This window comes from Bombina bombina, chromosome 3 (genome assembly GCF_027579735.1).
Source record: "Bombina bombina isolate aBomBom1 chromosome 3, aBomBom1.pri, whole genome shotgun sequence".
NCBI lineage: Eukaryota > Metazoa > Chordata > Amphibia > Anura > Bombinatoridae > Bombina > Bombina bombina.
This window is the reverse complement of record NC_069501.1, coordinates 223412931-223433290: the sequence shown is the minus strand read 5'-3', so window position 1 is coordinate 223433290 and position 20360 is coordinate 223412931. Positions and strand designations below refer to the sequence as shown.

The 20360-nt window shown below is 36.9% G+C and overlaps 1 protein-coding gene across 9 annotated transcripts in view; it reads right to left on the bottom strand.

Annotated features, from left to right (window-relative positions):
- MYO18A (myosin XVIIIA) overlaps window positions 1-18428 on the bottom strand; it is a 527256-nt gene extending 508828 nt beyond the window's left edge. For 6 of the 9 annotated variants that reach the window (XM_053706173.1, XM_053706175.1, XM_053706166.1 and 3 more), the window contains exons 1-5: window positions 18315-18428; window positions 12782-12993; window positions 11907-11971; window positions 2089-2859; window positions 1528-1620 (exon numbers count right to left, since the gene is read on the bottom strand). In XM_053706173.1, coding sequence (XP_053562148.1) covers window positions 1528-1620; window positions 2089-2859; window positions 11907-11971; window positions 12782-12818 — 966 coding nt within the window. In that variant the 5' untranslated portion in view covers window positions 12819-12993; window positions 18315-18428. Of the gene's footprint in view, window positions 1-1527; window positions 1621-2088; window positions 2860-11906; window positions 11972-12781; window positions 12994-17667; window positions 17730-18314 lie in introns of all 9 variants that reach the window. The other 3 variants (XM_053706167.1, XM_053706172.1, XM_053706171.1) reach the window with 3 other exon arrangements.
- Window positions 18429-20360: the final 1932 nt, after the last annotated feature.

Genomic DNA, 20360 nt, shown 5'->3' with positions numbered 1-20360 from the left:
CAGGATACGGAGAGAGGGGGGAGGGCGCTATTGGCCCTCCCTTTTTTTTTTTTTTTTTTTTTTTTTTTTTAGAATTAAGTAAACTTGATTTAGATATTCATCGAGTAAAGATGACTAATTTCTGATTGTTAAGCTAAGGTATTTATATTTCTGCATCTATGGCCTAGGTTTATATTACCTGTGTAACGATTTTATGTTTGTTGATTTCTGTAAAACTACAAGTTCAGTTACTATTTAAAGACGGCCGAAATATATAGGTGTGTCAAGCTTAGGTCTCTAATATTATAAATGTTTATTTCAAGGCAAAATTTCAAGTGTATGACACTAATTTTCCTCTTATTCTAACTGATATAAATGTTTATTTTTGAACAAAACCTGTCATTTTGCCCTGCGTGGCATATATCATTTGAGTTATGTCTTTTTATTTTGTTTTCTCTATTTTTGTTTGTTGAATTATTTTCAATAAAAAAAAAGATTGTTAAAAAAAAAAAAAAATCAATCATCTTTCCTGTAAATGCATAATTTCGCAAATGTGAGTTAGTCACACTGATTGCGCCACTGGGCAACATAAGCGGACAAATTAAATACTGTAGGCCAATGGTCGACAAATTTGTTTAAAATTTAGGATTCAGGCATTGGTATTTGTATATAGAGAATAAATAGTTAGGAGCCAGGGGTAGAATTCTAGGAGCCAGTGGCTTCCTGGCTCTTGGATTTGTCAAAACCTGCTATAGGTAACTCAGAAACAAACGAGAATTGCAGACATGCCATCACCTAAAAACCTACTGTGGTCGACCCGATTTGTCTTAGTCTGGATAATCATGCAAAGATATTTTCTGTGGTGCAAAAAAAAAAGTAAAACACAAATAAAAATAAAAAAACATTAGGCTAATCTGGCCATTCTCCTACCAACCTAAAAAACTAAAAATAACAAACTTTCCTGCTTATCAAACTGGTGACTGAATAAAATGTCACACTATAGTTCGTTCATTTATTGGTAAATTCAGAGATGGATCATGTCGTACTCTAGTCCATACTAACGTAGTTGCCAACATGATATATCACTGCAGAGTTCAGATAAAGCATACGATTCTAAACAACTTTCCAATTTACTTCTATTAACAATTTTGCATAGTTCTCTTGGTATCCTTTATCGAAGGAGCAGTAATGCACTACTGGGAAATAGCTGAACACATTGGTAAGCCAATAACAAGAGGCATATATGTGCAGCCAACCAATCAGCATCTAGATCCCACCTCCTGAGCCTATCGAGATATGCTTTTCCACAAAGGATACCAAGAAAATAAACGCAAACAAAATAATTGAAGTAAAGTGGAAAATTGTTTAGAAACGTATGCTCTACTTGAATCATGAAAGTTTAATTTTGATTGAGTGTCCCTTTAAAATAGATCAGGGATTTAAAAAAAAAAAAGCAAGCTAAATAATGCAGTATCCTAGGAACATTTGGCTTAACATTCCTGTGAAAGACATTAAGGGAAAATTTGTGTGATTAAACAGAACACACACCTGTCCTGAGGTTACACCCTCTTGTTTATCAGTGACAAGAGTTTGCAGATGCTTCTGATTCTGGCTTGGTAACGCTCCCTTGTTCAAATAAGCCTAAAGGGGTAGTGGAAAGACAATTTGAAGGAAGCTTTGGACAAGTAAAACTGAAATCATCTAGTTTTAGTTTCCAATTAGAACAGAGAAAACTTGCATTGGAACCTACATATAGAAAATTAGACAAAAGTGCACAAGTTTATCTGCAGCATAGAAACACACACAATTTTTCTGGGAAACAGAAGCTATAAAAGCACTCATGCCATGAAATACTGCTGGAAAAATTGAAGAATTAAAATCAGAACGATGAGAACCCATTCTATAGAATAAAGAAAATCTGATTTGATTTTGTAGCATGCAACTATAATGAGTATATTTACTTTTTGTCAAATAAACTGAATGATATTTTAAAACTACCCTACTGCACTAAACATCAATTACATGCATCATTAGGGTGGTCAACCAATACCAAAACTGGTGAGATCTCAGTTGCACATGCATTGGGTTAGGTCTGCACACATAAAGTACCTCTGTTTTCTTTTCTACAGGAGATTGTGGTGCTGACATAGTAAGTATTTCTGCTGCTTGTGTGGCCACATGTACTGACTGATCAATGTTCTTTTCAGCCACTGGAGGAGTGGCTGGACTCTCAAATGTTTTCTCTTCTGAGAGAGACACTTTATCTGCTGATGTTTCCGCTTTCTTTTCTGGCGGTTTAACTTTTTGTCGATGCTCTTTCATTTTTCCCCTTGACATAAGATTAGTGAGACCAGCAGAAATGTCATCCTTGGGGTTCTCTTTCTTGGTTTCAATCTTCGGTGTAGGTGGTGTCTTTGGGACAGGTGACACAATCTTGTCAATATTTTTGGAACCTACACTTTGAATTACTTCTTTTCGACTTCCTGCGTCATCCTGTGGCATGACCTTCCTTACCATTTTCTTTACCACCTTTACCACTTTCTTCTTAGTAACACCAGGTTCATCAGGAACAGGCTCTGTCTGAACCGTCCTCTCACTTTCCTTTCTGTGCATAACTATTTCAGACTTCTCTATAGACTGCTTGGCATCACCGTTCAGTACCAATTGAGAGTTTGTCCCACTTTCTGAACTTTGTGACCTCTCTGGACTCTTTAATGTTAGTGGGGTTTGCCGTGGTTCAGGACTCTGAACTCTCAGAGATCTTTGGATTGGCTCAGGGCTTTTTGTTCTTAAAGGGTTTTGAAATAGCTGTGAATTCCTTGGAGATGTTGGATTAGAATTGCTTTGTTCCCCCTCACTCACTGAGTCTGTATTTTCAGACTAGATTTTAAAAATAGATATAGTATTAAAAAAATGAAATATTTATTTTGTCAAATATTAGGACACCATAATTAAAACCCAGTTAAAAATATTTCATATAAGCAAATTAAAAGTACAATGGACACAAAGATTACACACCTGGTTATCTTTGACCAGGAACTAGGCTAACAATGCATTCTCTGGGGTTTCAAGAATACTATTTTTGAAAATCAGATTTCTAGTTAAAGCCGTTCATGATTCAAATAAAAGTACACAGTTTACAACTATTATTACGCTTAGCTCTTCCTCTTGGTATTCTTTGTTGTAACTTAGCTGCTCTCCATGAGACTGTACTGAGGCAGGCTGAGGAGCGTGTGTAGATAATATTGTTATAAACACTGCTATAATATAATAGTCAAGACATGTGCACACCCCTGGGCCTACACAGGTATGCTCTAATGGAATGGAGCTAACTCCTAAGTATTATTATTTTAAAAAAAAAAGGGCTAACTTTTATGCTGAATATAATATATATATATATATATATATATATATATATATATATATATATATATATATATATTTTTTTTTTTTTTTTTTTTTAATTATTGCAAAATCTTAAGTCATAATTTCAGATGTTGGGATGGGGACTTGGCTGTACAAAGAGCGTGCATTACACTAAAAAGATACAGTAAACTTTAAAAATAAACATGCCTCATTAGTGCTAATTTACTTCTCTCTAGTGTCCCAGCCACCCAAGCCCCTCCCCCTCAAATTTGAGACAGCAGGACTGCACAGCCAATCCCTGAGACAGCATATGAGACTGCACAGCCAATCCCTGTTAGCTTAACTTGCAACATATTAGCAGCGCTTCTCATAATAGTAAAAACTTGCTTTCACTACCAATTATTAACCCTTTAAGGACACAGCTTTCAGTTTGCTCAATTGTTTTATGACGGAAAAATTCCGTCATATGTCCTTAAGAGGTTAAAAAATAAAAACAACAACAAAACTATTTTTTAACGTCATAAACTGATGCTTTTGAGGCTGGACAATGAGTAAAAATATTAACAATGAGCATTTCTTGTTCCTTTAAAAATGACAAAACTCATAAGCTTTACAAAAATAATGTGATAATGCAGAAGGAAAATAAAATTTACTAAAAACGTTATTTATAAAATAAGAAAAATACAGAGTTAACATTTACTTTTAACTAAATGGTCTGAAAAATAAGTATAGCATCTCACTATACACAGATTATAAGCACTAAGTCCTGAAGTTTTGTCCATCGTAAAAAATAGTAGTACAATTACTTCAATCTTGAGAAAGAAAGCAGGGGGAAAAATTAGGAACGTGCATATAAAAACTAGCATAAAAGTCACTTATAAATAAATGTGCATTTCCAAAATACCACAATATTAGGACTGCCATTTATTAGTTAAAATATTTCTAATCCAGTTATATATAAAAGCAGCAGTTAACCCTTTCTATACTAAGCACTTTCCTTCTCTCAGTATTCTCCGCAATTTTGCCTGGCAGAGTGAGATAAGGCTGACTGCAGTGCAGTGTTGCTGAAGGAGTCCTGCTAAACACTGCACCAAGTTCCACAGGCCCTAGAATGACTAAATATAGAAGAATATCAACTGCATATAATGAAATGGATATACTTACATTTTTATTCTGCTATTCACCCATCCTTTGCTCTATCCAACAGTCATGCAAAAAGCAGCACAATATTACTTGTGAACCGCTTACCTTTTTACGCTTCCAGACTCTCCTAATGTAAAACAAAGCAAGTGCAGCCCGTGCAGAAGTTAAGCTGGTCTTAGAGTATTGCTATAAAGCTCACCACCTGGATTTCTATGAATAAAAGAGCTGGATAAATGTATCCGTGCTGATCTGCAGCAGTGTGCGCTCAGATGTGATGCTAATAGGTGCTGACATAATATAACAGATACTTACTGACCCAAAGGCTTCAATAGCCAGAAAATGCAGAACTGCAAAAATCCCAGGAGGCAAAGCGCTATGGCAGCTAAAAGTTTGCTCATGGCTCCTGAAGTTAATGGTATTCCTCTCAAGTCTATGCATCAGCCATCTAAAATACATTACCTACTAAATAGCTTTTAAACTAAAGGATAGGATGAATACCCCTGCTTCATGAATCCCAAAAAGTGATTTTACACACCAGAAATAATCTACATGACTTGTAGGATTTTCTTAAATTTGCCCAAACCAAACAAACAATTTTTAACATGTACCTTTAATACAAATTGTGATTTAAAGTATTTAGAAGCATTAAAGGGATGTGAAATCCATTTTTATCTTTCATGATTCATATCGAGCGTGCAATTTTAAACAATTTTCCAATTTACTACTATAGTCAAATTTTCTTTGTTCTCTTGGTATCCTTTATTGATAAACATACCTGGGTAAGCTCAGAAGCAGCTATGCCCTTCTGGGAGCTAGCTGCGGATTGGTGGTTGCAAATACATGGCTCATGTCATTAGCACTTCAATATAGTCAGCTAGATCCCATTAGTAGTTTGCTTCTCCTTCAAAAAAAAGTAAATTTATGATTACCTGATAAATTAATTTTTTCTATGGTACGAGTCCACGGATTCATCCTTTACTTGTGGGATATTATCCTCCTGCTAACAGGAAGTGGCAAAGAGCACCACAGCAGAGCTGTCTATATAGCTCCTCCCTTAGCTCCACCCCCAGTCATTCGACCAAAGGTACAGAAATAAAAAGGAGAAACTAAAAGGTGCAGAGGTGACTGAAGTTTAAAATAAAAAAATATAATATGTCTTAAAATGACAGGGCGGGCCGTGGACTCGTCGTACCATAGAAAAAATTAATCAGGTAAGCATAAATATACTTTTCTTCTATAAGGTACGACGAGTCCATGAATTCATCCTTTACTTGTGGGATACAATACCAAAGCTACAGGACATGGATGAAAGGGAGGGATAAGACAGATGGTTAAACAGAAGGCACCACTGCCTGAAGATCTTTTCTCCCAAAATTAGCCTCAGAAGAAGCAAAAGTATCAAATTTGTAAAATTTGGAAAAGGTATGAAGCGAAGACCAAGTCGCAGCCTTACAAATCTGTTCAACAGAAGCATCATTTTTAAAAGCCCATGATGAAGCCACCGCTCAAGTAGAGTGAGCTGTAATTCTTTCAGGAGGCTGCTGTCCAGCAGTCTTGTATGCCAAACGTATGATGCTTTTCAGCCAAAAAGAAAGAGGTAGCCATAGCTTTTTGACCTCTACGTCTTCCAGAATAGACAACAAACAAAGAAGATGTTTTCGACGGAAATCTTTGGTCGCTTGCAAGTAAAACTTCAAAGCACGAACCACGTCCAAGTTGTGCAACAGATGCTCCTTCTTAGAGGAAGGATTAGGACACAGAAGGAACAACATTTTCCCGATTAATATTCCTATTAGTAACAACCTTAGGAAGGAATCCAGGTTTGGTACGAAAAACCACCTTATCAGCATGGAAAACAAGATAAGGCAAGTCACATTGCAATGCAGATGGTTCAGAAACTCTTCGAGCCGAAGAGATAGCAACTAAAAACAGAACTTTCCAAGATAGAAGCTTAATATCTATGGAATGCATAGGTTCAAACGGAACCCCTTGAAGAACTTTAAGAACTAAATTCAAACTCCATGCCGGAGCAACAGGTTTAAACACTGGCAGATGTTCCAGACGTTCAGTCGTTCTGTCAGGCTTTAGTTAGAATCAAGCCTGACGCTTGTGCAGTAAAATTGATAAGGCAGAAATCTGTCCCTTTAAGGAACTAGCCGATAGCCCTTTCTCCAATCCTTCTTGGAGAAAGGACAAAATCCTAGGAATCTTGATCTTACTCCATGAGTAGCCTTTGGATTTGCACCAATAAAGATATTTACGCCATATTTTATGATAAATTTTCCTAGTGACAGGCTTTCGAGCCTGAATCAAGGTATCTATGATCGACTCAGAGAAACCCCGCTTGGATAAAATCAAGCGTTCAATCTCCAAGCAGTCAGCCGCAGAGAAACTAGATTTGGATGCTGGAACGGACCTTGAATCAGAAGGTCCTATCTCAGTGGCAGAGTCCATGGTGGAAGAGATGACATGTCCACCAGGTCTGCATAACAAGTCCTGCGTGGCCACGCAGGTGCTATCAAAATCACAGAAGCTCTCTCCTGTTTGATTCTGGCAATCAAACGAGGAAGGAGAGGGAATGGTGGAAACACATAAGCCAGGTTGAACGACCAGGGTACTGCTAGAGCATCTATCAGTACTGCCTGAGGATCCCTTGCCCTGGACCCATAGCAAGGAAGTTTGGTGTTCTGACGAGACACCATCAGATCTAATTCTGGTGTGCCCCATTGCTGAATCAATTGTGCAAACACCTCCAGATGGAGTTCCCACTCCCCCGGATGAAAAGTGCCGACTTAGAAAATCGGCTTCCCAGTTCTCCACTCCTGGGATATAGATTGCTGATAGATGGCAAGAGTGAGTCTCTGCCCATCGAATTATTTTGGTAACCTCTATCATTGCTAGAGAACTCTTTGTTCCCCCCTGATGATTGATATATGCTACAGTCGTGATATTGTCCGACTGGAATCTTATGAATCTGGCCGAAGCCAGCTGAGGCCACGCCTGAAGCGCGTTGAATATCGCTCTCAGTTCTAGAATATTTATCGGGAGGACAGCCTCCTCCCGAGTCCACAAACCCTGTGCTTTCAGGGAATTCCAGACTGCACCCCAGCCCAATAGGCTGGCGCCAGTCATCACTATGACCAACGCTGGCCTGCGGAAACACATTCCCTGGGACAGATGATCCTGTGACAACCACCAAAGAAGAGTCTCTGGTCTCTTGATCCAGATTTATCTGAGGAGATAAATCTGCATAATCCCCCGTTCCACTGTTTAAGCATGCATAGTTGCAGTGGTCTGAGATGCAAGCGAACAAACGGAACTATGTCCATTGCCGCTACCATTAGTCCGATTACCTCCATGCACTGAGCCACTGACGGCCGAGGAATGGAATGAAGAGTTCGGCAGGTGGTTAACATCTTTGATTTCCTGACCTCCGTCAGAAAAATTTTCATGTCCACAGAATCTATCAGAGTTCCCAGGAATGGAACTCTTGTGAGAGGGATAAGTGAACCCTTTTTTACGTTCACCTTCCACTCGTGAGATCTTGGAAAAGCCAAAGCGATGTCCGTGTGAGACTTGGCTAGTTGGTAAATAGACGCCTGAAATTAAGATATCGTCCAAATAAGGCGCCACTGCTATGCCCCGCGGCCTTAGAACCGCCAGAAGGGACCCTAGAACCTTTGTGAAAATTCTGGGAGCTGTGGCCAACCCGAAGGGAAGAGCAACAAACTGTTAATGCTTGTCCAGAAAGGCGAACCTGAGGAACTGGTGATGATCTTTGTGGATAGAGATGTGTAGATACGCATCCTATAAGTCCACGGTGGTCATATATTGACCCTCCTGGATCATTGGTAAAATAGTCTGAATGGTCTCCATCTTGAAAGATGGGACTCTGAGGAATTTGTTTAGGATTTTGAGATCTAAAATTGGTCTGAAGGTTCCCTCTTTTTTGGGAACTACAAACAGATTGGAGTAAAACCCCTACCCCTGTTCTGTTTTCGGAACTGGGCGGATCACTCCCATGGTATATAGGTCTTCTACACAGCGTAAGAACACCTCTTTTTGTCTGGTTTGCAGACAATTGAAAAAGATGGAATCTCCCCCTTGGAGGAGAATCTTTGAAATCTAGAAGATACCCCTGGGTTACGATTTCTAAAGCCCCAGAGTCCTGAACGTCTCTTGCCCAAGCCTGAGCAGAGAGAAAGTCTGCCCCCTACTAGATCCGGTCCAGGATCGGGGGCTAACCCTTCATGCTGTCTTGGTGGCAGCAGCGGGCTTCTTGGCCTGTTTACCTTTGTTCCAAGTCTGGTTAGGTCTCCAGACTTACTTGGATTGAGCAAAATTCCCCTCTTGTTTTGCAGCAGGGGAAGAGGTAGAGGGACCACCTTTGAAGTTTCAAAAGGAATGAAAATTATTTTGTTTGGTCCTCATCTTATTCGTCTTATCATGAGGAAGGGCATGGCCTTTCCCTCCAGTGATGTCTGAAATGATCTATTTCAGTCCAGGCCCGAATAGGGTCTTACCTTTGAAAGGGATGGCTAAAAGCTTAAATTTTGACGACACATCAGCAGACCAGGACTTAAGCCATAACGCTCTACACGCTAAAATGGCAAAACCTGAATTCTTTGCCGCTAATTTAGCCAGTTGAAAAGCGGCATCTGTAATGAAATAATTAGCTAGCTTGAGAGCCCTAATTCTATCCAGAATATTATCTAATGGGGTCTCAACCTGAAGAGCCTCCTCCAGAGCCTCGAACCAAATAGCAGCTGCAGTAGTTACAAGAACAATGCACGCTATAGGTTGGAGAAGAAAACCCTGATGAACAAATATTTTCTTTAGGAGACCCTCTAATTTTTTATCCATAGGATCTTTGAAAGCACAACTGTCCTCAATAGGTATAGTTGTACGCTTAGCCAGGGTAGAAATAGCTCCCTCCACCTTAGGGATCATCTGCCACGAGTCCCGCATGGTGTCTGATATGGGAAACATTTTCTTAAAAGTAGGAGGGGGAGCGAACGGAATACCTGGTCTATCCCACTCCTTAGTAACAATGTCCGAAATCCTCTTAGGGACCGGAAAAACATCAGTTTAGACAGGAACCTCTAGAAATCTGTCCATTTTACACAATTTCTCTGGAACTACAATAGGGTCACAATCATCCAGATTCGCTAAAACCTCCCTGAGCAACAAGCGGGGGTGTTCTAGTTTAAATTTAAAAGCCGTCATATCTGAGTCTGTCTGAGGGAACATCTTTCCTGAATCAGAAATCTCTCCCTCAGACAACAAATCCCTCACCCCCAACTCAGAACATTGTGAGGGTACATCGGATATGGCTAATAAAGCGTCAGAGGGCTCAGCATTTGTTTTCACACCAGACCTACTGCGCTTCCCCTGCAACCCAGGCAGCTTAGATAAAACCTCTGTGAGGGTAGTATTCATAACTGCGGCCATATCTTGCAGGGTGAAAGAATTAGACGCACTAGAAGTACTTGGCGTCGCTTGTGCGGGCGTTAATGGTTGTGACACTTGGGGATAATTAGATAGCATAATCCTAGTACTTAGAGTAGGCAAAGAGAATGACTGGGGGTGGAGCTAAGGGAGGAGCTATATAGACAGCTCTGCTGTGGTGCTCTTTGCCACTTCCTGTTAGCAGGAGGATAATATTGCACAAGTAAAGGATGAATCCGTGGACTCGTCGTACCTTATAGAAGAAAAGGATACAAAGAGAATTAAAGGGCCACTGTAAGTAAATATTTTCTATGCCTGTTACTAACTAACTACCCCAAATACGCTTTTTATCAATAGCATTTCATTAACATATCTCTACCGTATATCAGAAATCTTGTCTGCAAATTTAATTGTTTTCCAAACCCACTCCGTGGGTATCCTTTGCTCTGTACCAATCCGTTTACAATACCTAGGTTTCAAAATGGCGCTTTAAACACAAAGTTATTGGTTTAAGTATTTTGAACATGCAGTGCTGAAAATAGTGGGCAGGATAACGTGACATCATCGGCGAATAAAAGATATAAATTTTAAAACGTTATGAAACTTCGTTTTGGAGAAAATATAGGTCAGTAGGTTTTAATTAATGTTTATTAACTTTAATATGTTAGTTGTTTAGCTTAACAATTATAACAGAAAGTAATCCTTTAAGCAAACTTAATATAAGTAAATTGGAAAGGTTTTTAAAATTGTATGCTCTATCGAATCATGAAAGAAAAAAACTGACTTTCATGTCCCTTTAAAAGGATATAGTTAAAGGCAAAGCATCTAATTTTTGCACTGCTGACCCTAGGTAAATGTGTTTATTATACTTTACAAACAGGGTTAAACACACAGGTTATATACCACTCAGAAGCCAAAAGCATTGTTGGTCCCAAGCAGGAAAAAAAGAGTTAATAAGGAGTTGTGGTCACATGATCTGCCTATCACTGGCAGTGTTCAATACACACATTAAATCTTTTAATTAATTTGGGCATTTAGTTTTGTATTAGAACATCCGTTTAAAAAAGCATGAAGAAAGAAGCACTCAAATTTACTGAATGCAGCAAACTGCAACTTCTAAGGAAGGGCTTTTCCATTAAGGTCTTTTGCAGACAGATCTTGGAAGAAATAAATATCAGCAACTGAATGATCATGAGTGACCTTTTGAATAAAGAACAAATTTACTAAACATCCCACAGCTGGTACAAGTGTCCAAACTCACCATCAATCTAAACATCTGAATGTGTTAAAGGGACAGTATACACTCATTTTCATATAACTGCATGTAATGGACACTACTATAAAGAATAAGATGCACAGATACCGATATAAAAATCCAGTATAAAACTATTTAAAAAAAAACTTACTTAGAAGCTGTTAGTTTAGCTCTGTTGAAAAGGTAGCTGGAAAGCCCACTGCAAGTGGGAAATAAGACCCCCCCCCCCTTCTTTTGTATATGAAAAGACCTTTTACACAAACAGAAGCAAGCTGGAGTAGATATCGGACGGTATTCTCATAAAACTCTGGGGCTTGGTTAGGAGTCTGAAAATCAGAGCAATGTTATTTAAAAATAAGCAAAACATTTAATTTAAAAAAAACAACAAAAAAAAACTTTATGGGCTTTTTAAATAGATCATATACAAAACATTTATGCAAAGAAAAAACAAGTGTATAATGTCCCTTTAATACAGAACTAAATATGCTTCAACTGACATCTGTGGTTTTATTTAAAATCATCATAACCAACAGATGAAAAAAGCACAGTAACTACACCCTGAAGAATACTTATTTTAGTTTCTTGAAAACCCAGAGAAATGTTCCAATCTCCCAACCACTCCATACTCCAGAAAAGCCTTTAGTGTATTCCAGAAACATCTTATTCAAATATTATTCAAGATCCCCAAAAACCAACAACAAAATAATAAACTTACAGCTCCATTCTGGTTAACTGCTCCATTTTTTTTCTTAGACAATGGTTTGTCTTCGTCCTTAACCTAAAGTTTTAATTAAATAGAGGTAGGAGAATATCACTTTTTAGATAAAGGGACCGGATAAAGTTAAATTAACCTATCCCTGGAAAGTTTGTAAAGAATAACAACATCATAAAAAGCCCTCAGCACAGCCAATAAAATGCGAGAATGAATATGGCTGAGCTGGCAGATAGGATTCCATGAGAAGAATGATACTGGATTAACACCCAAAATAACCATATTATGGGAGATACTCTAGCACCATTTCAGGAGGATGAACTTATACCTATATCTCTAATTCTGTGCATTAACTAGTGTATGTGGCAAGTACAATATATGTGTATTAAATAACATGCGCCTTTAAAACACACAAGCATTAATGCAACACTAAACAAGCAAATATGAGCTTTTTATACAAATATAAATCAAGCAAAAAGTTTACAATAATTAGATTGCTGGCACAAAATATTTTATGGTTTTTAAGTCTGGCAACTATTCCATCAGCCAACTGATTAACGTCATTTTTCAAATGTGTAGTTTGGACTGAAATGCATCACATATATAGTACAGGCCATAAACATAATATTCATCAGCATGGTGTGATCTTCCAACTAGTAAAACAGACTGGCCAGCGTTGCAGAGAGCGGTTAACAAGATTTCTATTCATTAGGTTTCTTATAACCCCGGTAAAGTAGACTTTTGGGCATAATTATTAAGATTTCCAACTACAGTGCATTAAAATAAACCACATAAGCTCAGAGTTTTACACACACAAGTGTAACACAAGCACATGCATAAAAAACAGGTTGGGTGCTACAAAAAGACAAGACTTCCCTTTTGCTCCCAGAATGCAAAGCGTGATGAGAATGCCATGGCAAGACAGTCATGAGCTGATGAATCCTACACTGGTTGGCTGAAGGAAAAGGAGGGTTGGACAGGAGTCAAATTAGGAGGCTGCAGCTTCCTACAGATAAGGGTTTTTCGTGGTACCAGCGAATACCCTTTATTATTGCCATGCAGTAATGGCTCTTGAAATACAGAGAGGACACTGTAAGGTAAAACAAAAAAGTATGAGTAAGGATAAAGAAAAAATGGGAAAAGAAGCAAAAGCAGGTTTAAATTTAACTGACAGACACACAGATGCATATGAGCGTTAAGATTTTACTGTGCCAGGAAAACTGTTTAAAGATATTTAGCTGTTACATAAAGTTATCTAAATATGCTAAAGAATCTTGTTATTACGGTTTGATTCTGATAGACAAGAGTAACAGGTTGCAAATCAAACCTAACAAGTCTGGAAATTCTAACTTCTCTCCAAGAACTAACAGAAATGTACAAACCTAGTCTGTTATTTTGTGTGGTGAGACAGATGACTGAGAGATTCTCTACCAGTTGTACCCATTCACAAAATAATGAAAATGATCGAGATTATGAGAATGAGCTCCACCGACTGTCACACAGATTTGTGAGACTGGAAAAAAATGAGGTGTACAATTCTCAACTAGGAAATTTAATAAATTGATACATAATAGATACAAATATATCAATTCGAATATTGCATAATTTGAATATTACATTTAAAGAGAAATACTATTACAAATATATAGATCTAATTCTAATCGAATATTACATTTAAAGAAAGTATTAGAAATACTATTACATAAAACAAATGTTATGCAAACATTCCAAATTCAAATGAAGGAACAGATGTTTTAAAATTCATTTCAATATTTGAATGTTGCTAAACATTCGCCCACCCCTACCAGTGAGACACAGACAATGTTGTCACGGTATAAAGGTGATGAACGCTTTCTACATCATGTTCATTCCTGTCCCTTTAAATCAAGATTCATATGCACTGCATCTTGTGTGTGTGTATTTGAAGGTCCAGGACACTTTGCTTACTAGGAATTAGTTTGTGGGAAGTTAGATGATTACAATGAATGGACCTGCTTATACGCTAAATAATCAAACTTCCCTGTTGTAGAACATCTGCCATTTTACAGGATTCCAAATGACTTGGAATCATTTGTTTTAAAACAACAACAAAAATGCAAGGACTTATTTATAGTCTAGATGTGGGATTTCAGTAATAGCATTACAATACAATGCGTACCCAAGTGTTGCTTAAATAATGCATTGACAAACATTGTTATATAGTAATTATATATGTTTAATAAAAACTTTAGCATTTTCTCCTATACTTATATTCTCCTGTGCTTTTGGGTTGTACTAAAAAATAAGCAGAGTTGTAATGAATCCAATGAACAATGAATCACTTCCAAACTGTTGTAAACAGGATTAAAGGGTCATTATAGTGTTAAAAATACATACTCTAATCCGTTAAAACATGTAATTTTAACACTACCAAAGCTGTAATGCTTTAAGTTCAGCATGGAACCCACAGAGCACTGCTGGTCCTGAGCTGAAACCACTGATAATCCAATTAGAGCTGCTGATTAGATTAGCTACAGTTTCCACTTGGGACCAGCAGTGCTCTGCGGGTTATAAGTGGTATTTCTACTGTGTATTTAACCCCTTTTCTGGGGTTAAACACAGTACTGTAGGGTCACTAGTCCTAAAATAACACGGCTTAACAGGTTTGAGCATGTATTTGACTATTATGACCCTTTAACTGATAAACACACAAAAGCTAAATTATCCTAGTATACGTCTGACTTTAAAGAAAGATAAATGAATTATTCAGGCATTACAACCAATAACAACACAATCTGCCTTTAACTAGTTTAATAAACTAATTTCTAAATGTATTAACTTTTTATATAGTATCCAAATTATGGATGGTGTATTATTGTGGGTTACTTCTAGGGACTTGTTGAAACAGGAAATATGTGTTTCTACACAAAACAGCTAGGAGGCAGAGATTACACTTTAGTAGACAAGCCTGTTGGTAGGCAGGGGACACAGCACCATATAAACAAAAAAGTGTTATTCAGAACAGGGACCCCCATTCTTTAAAAGAAAAACCTTTAAGAGTATAAAATATGGTATCAAAGTATTTATCTGTGTAAAGTAAGACAACCTTGCACAGCTAGCAGCAAAACCCTAGCCTATAATTATAAGCCAGCCCACATTAGTACAATTAATAAGCTGCAAATGCTCGTTATGAAGCATTATTGCAATGTAGTAATGTAAAAAAAGCTGCACAAATCTGCTGTAATCAGAGCACCTTGATGGTTACCCTCCTGTCCTGGTTTATATTTTGCTTTAACAGATTCAACAAGCATCTAGCACAGTGCTGAGTCAAGCTGTTATGATATTCTGTAGGCACAACCATATGTTCATCTGCTCACCCTGCTGTAAAGACACCTGTTCCAAGGATCTCCCATCATGATTGGATCACAGTATACAAACAAACCAAAGAATACAAGCATGTCCTACAGGGTTTGTGTGTGTGTGTGTGTGTGTGTGTGTATATATAACCAGACGTGGACTCCTTGCTCAGTGTGCTTAGAGGAATGTGGCTACACCTTACTGATGAGGCCCAATGAAGGCCGAAACGATCTGGGGTTGCTGTGTTCCTTGTTCAGAGAAGAATTGCCTGGTATTTTGGCGCTGGACTAACCGTAATAGGCGGGATCAGACTGATATACTACAGGAAAGTTCTACTCTGTGAAAAGCATTACTGGGCTAAAAGAAGTTGCACCCAGGTGGTAAATCGCCATAGAACAGGCTAACAATGGTATTGAGCCAGTTGTTCTTTCCTGAGAGTGCACGCGTGTGTGTGTGTGTGTGTGTGTGTGTGTGTGTGTGTGTGTGTGTGTGTGTGTGTGTGTGTGTATATATATATATATATATATATACATACACACACACACACATATACATATATATACATATACATACATATACACACAGACACACACATTATATATATATATATACACACACACACACAAATACACACACATACAGTACATACACACAATTACTTGCATTTTGTGCCCAGCTAACCAACTAAGGCAAAGCCTCTGCTGCTCATTCCAAGTGCACTGCTCATGATTATTAGCAGATTGTGACACTAGAGGGAAGGTTGAAGCCAAGCTTAGGACAGCCTAGTGAAATAACAGCCCTTATCTATCTATCTTAGCCCTTGATATACACTCAGACCAATTTATGGAGTCCGATATTACACTTTCTGGATTTCTTGTCCATAAACATATAAATAACAAAACTACATGTACAAGGAAACATTTAACAAAATCTTTTCAAACAAAAATTTACAATTTTTTTTTTTTTGGGTTCAAATGTTAAATAAATATTTTAAGTCCCTAAACCAGTGATTTCAACAGACAATTAAACCAGGTATCTCAAACTTTGTCAGCTCTAAAAAAACAAATGTGATCATCTTTGGGTTTGTACACAACTGGTCTGTGCCAGTTAAACAATGCACACTTGGGAGCTGCCTATAGTTAAGCTATTTCAATACAAATTAAAAAGGGTTGTGTGTTAAGTCCAGTTTTACTGAAATCATCAAGTTAATAGAAGAATAGGAGACGTCTATAACATTCCAAATCTCCAGATTCTGGGAAAGGCCAAAAAAAGTAAACAAACAACAAATCAAGAAGGACCATCCTTACTTAAAAGGACATAAAAAGCCCAAATGTTCCTTTCATGATTCAGGTAAAGTATTTCTTTGAAAACGCTTTCTAATTTACTTCTATTAAAACTATTTTTCTTTTTGGTATCTTTTGTTGAAAAGCAGGGACGTAAGCTAGGAGCGTGCACGAGTCTGGTGCACTACATGGCAGCAGTTTTGCAAGAGCACTAGTTGGTAGCACTATTTCCTACTATTTTGTGCTCCAGACGCCTACCTAGGTATCTCTTCAACACAGAATATCATGGGAACGAAGCAAAGCTTAATAGAAGTAAAATGGAAACTTTTTAAAAAAAGGTTATGCTCTGAGTCACAAAATAAATGTTTTGGGTTTCCTATTCCTTTAAAGAAGTAGCACAAATCTAGCTCCGTCTATACACCTGCTGTGTGTTGATTGATAGTTTTGTAATCCATTGGGGACAACACTAGATTTTAGATTATAATTAGTGCATTATGAAAATGGGAAAGTTTAAAAAGGCAAAACATTGCATGACAATATTTGAAAGACTCCATAATACAACAACCTCACTGAGTGCAGACAATGCAAGGGTGAGAACCATTTTGAAACTTGCTGAATACCAATGTAGTTACCACAAGTACATGAAATGCTCTCTGATCTCCAAACCACCATCAATGGCCAACAAAACCAAAACACAGCCAACCCTTCCTGTGTCACTTCAGCACAACACTTCATTAAAATAACAGCTCAGTTTCTATGTATAGAAAACACAAGCTCTGGTGATATATTCAGCAGATACCAAGCGTATAAGCTTAGTAATGCCGAATGCAATTTTATTACACACACACAAAAAAAGTCTAAAAAGAAAAAAACAAATAGAATAGATTAAACTTGCACTTTAGAGCAGAGTTTTAGTTATGGAGTGTAAACGTATTTCATGGACAATTAAAAAGAATTAACACACAGCAAAAAAAAAAAAACTGTGTACAAATTAAAGGAAATAAACCGATGGCCCATAAATAATATAGTCAATGGCCTTTTTAGAACAGTGCTGCAGTTTTACACCACCAAAAAGTGAAAAATGCAACTTAAGATGAGTTATTAAAATGAAACATCAAGCTTTTCAAAGTAGTAGTTTCATTTACCCTTTTACTCCAAGCAGACAGTCCTTTATTTCAGCAGCGGCCCCTCCAACAATGAAATAACTCTAAAAAATAAAAAGCCATTTAAAAAAAAAAAAAAAAAAAAAAAGGAGGGGGGAATTGTAGGTTTATTGCCAATTGTATCCCTTGTGTTAAATTAATTTGTATAAAAATATTACCAAACAATCCGTTCTATAGATACAATTCAATTATTAAAACCTGGATACATACAGGGTAAGAAGAAAATGTATAAACAATTTGCTTTGTATTTATGAATCTTTAACATGGACCCAATTAAATAACATTTTAGGGCAAATTGCTATCACACTTGGCTTCCTTTTGCCCCCGCCTAAAAAAAACATAATATTTACAGACTTAAATTCTCATTCTGAAGAAATAAAGAAGCAATCAGCAGCACACGGGCTGCATTGTGTTTAGAGCTAAGAATAACCCACATATGCAAACTGGGCCTGATTAGTGACCGAAGCCTGAATACTAAAGCACAAAACAAAGTTTAAATTGTAGTTTAATCTTCTAAAGCGATAACAAAATACTATGTAATCATCAAAAACAGAGGAGTAAAAAACTAAATTTAAAATGGTTTTTAAAAAGTTCTCCCATCAGAAAAAGAAAAAAAAATTACACCTTACCGCAGCCCTTAAAGGAACCTTAGAGAAGCAGAGAAGGAAAAGCTTTCTGACCAACTCAGAGAGGCACAATGAAATGTGAGAGGTGGCCCACGAGTCACTTTCCCAACGCTGCAGCTAGACAGCTGCAGTGATACAGGCTACCTAAATATAGACCAGGAATGCTAGGGGGATGCAGACAAGCTGTGCCCTGCAGTTGCCACGTCTCCTCATCCTACCTTACTCCAGAGGCTCATCATACAAATAAAGAGAATTTTTTTTGCCACTCAGATACTGCAAAACAAAGTCAGAATCAAAATTTCAACAGGGCACAAAAAAGGAAGGAAACAGCTAACAGGAAGGAGCAGTTTCCATCAGTTTGGCAGCCCTTGTGCTGTGATTGGGCTGAAAAGTCAGGTTTAGAAGATCAACTTTATTTCGCTTTCTTTTTTTCCCATCATTCCACTTTCTCATCTGCAGCCTGTATTATATGAAATATATCAGAAATCCTCTAAACAATGTTTCTATTGGCAAGGAAGGAGTTTAGAAAACAGTACAGAAACCTACATACGATCTAGTAGCAAACTTGCATGTTACTTTGTTTCAGTATATTTTACAACTATTTTGAAACTGAACTTTGCCATTAAAGGGATATGAAACCCAACATTTTTCTTTCATGATTAAAGTAAAAGTCAATCCTAGCATTTTGAGAAACCGCTTGGATTTACCATTTGAATATATATATATATATATATATATATATATATATATATATATATATATATATATATATATATATATATATATATATATATATATATATACACACACACACACACATATACAGGTAGCCCTCAGTTTACGCCGGGGTTAGGTTCCAGAAGGAATGGTTGTAAATTGAAACCGTTGTAAATTGAAACCCAGTTTATAATGTAAGTCAATGGGAAGTGAGGGAGATAGGTTCCAGGCCCCTCTCAAAATTGTCATAAGTAACACCTAATACATTATTTTTAAAGCTTTCAAATGAAGACTGTAAATGCTAAACAGCATTATAAACCTAATAAAATACTCACACAACACAGAATATATAATTAAACTAAGTTAAATGAACAAAAACATTTGCTAAACATAATTATAAACCTAATAAAATAATCATACAACACAGACTTCACGTGCATTTTTCTGCAAACAGTTATTTCTATGCATTACAATCTGGACTGATTTATAGACAGGAAGATCTTGTTCCTTTGAAATCTGCTCGACAGCTCAGGTCTGGTTAAACTGATTAATTTCAGCTTGCTTGGCTTTGCTGCAACACAAGTGGACAGCTCCACCTACTGGCAATTTTAATAAATGCACTGCTTCTCAATAGCAGTCACATGACTGGAAAAAAAGGTTGTTATTCTGAAACGGTGTAAATTGAACCGTTGTAAAACGAGGTGTGTGTGTGTGTGTGTGTGTGTGTGTGTGTGTGTGTGTGTGTGTGTGTGTGTGTATATATATATATATATATATATATATATACACACACATACACATATATATATATATATATATATATATATATACATATATACACACACATATATATACATATATATATATACACACACATATATATATATATATATATATATATATATACACACATATATATACATATATATATATATATATATGTGTGTGTGTGTGTACAATTTAAGAGTAGCCAGTAGATTATAGCCAGCAAAAACTTATTTCCAGCTAATTACTCCACATACTGTGTCATAATAAAGAGACACACCAAGTCAGCGATCAAACAATTTCCTTTTTTATATATAGCATCAAATAGATACATCTGACAATCGGATTATTGTAAAATATAAGGAACAAAGACAGTGCAAATACTGGGGTACCCCAAAGCCTTATTTTATATATCATGCATTACCTTTAAATAAGAATGCAATTCTATATGGCATGTATAGGGTATAATTATAACCTGAATATTAATCCATATGAGCAGACTTGTAAAGACATAGTTGTTAAAATGTCCCAGTATGAAAATGCAATTAAAGCAACCTTTCCAAAGTA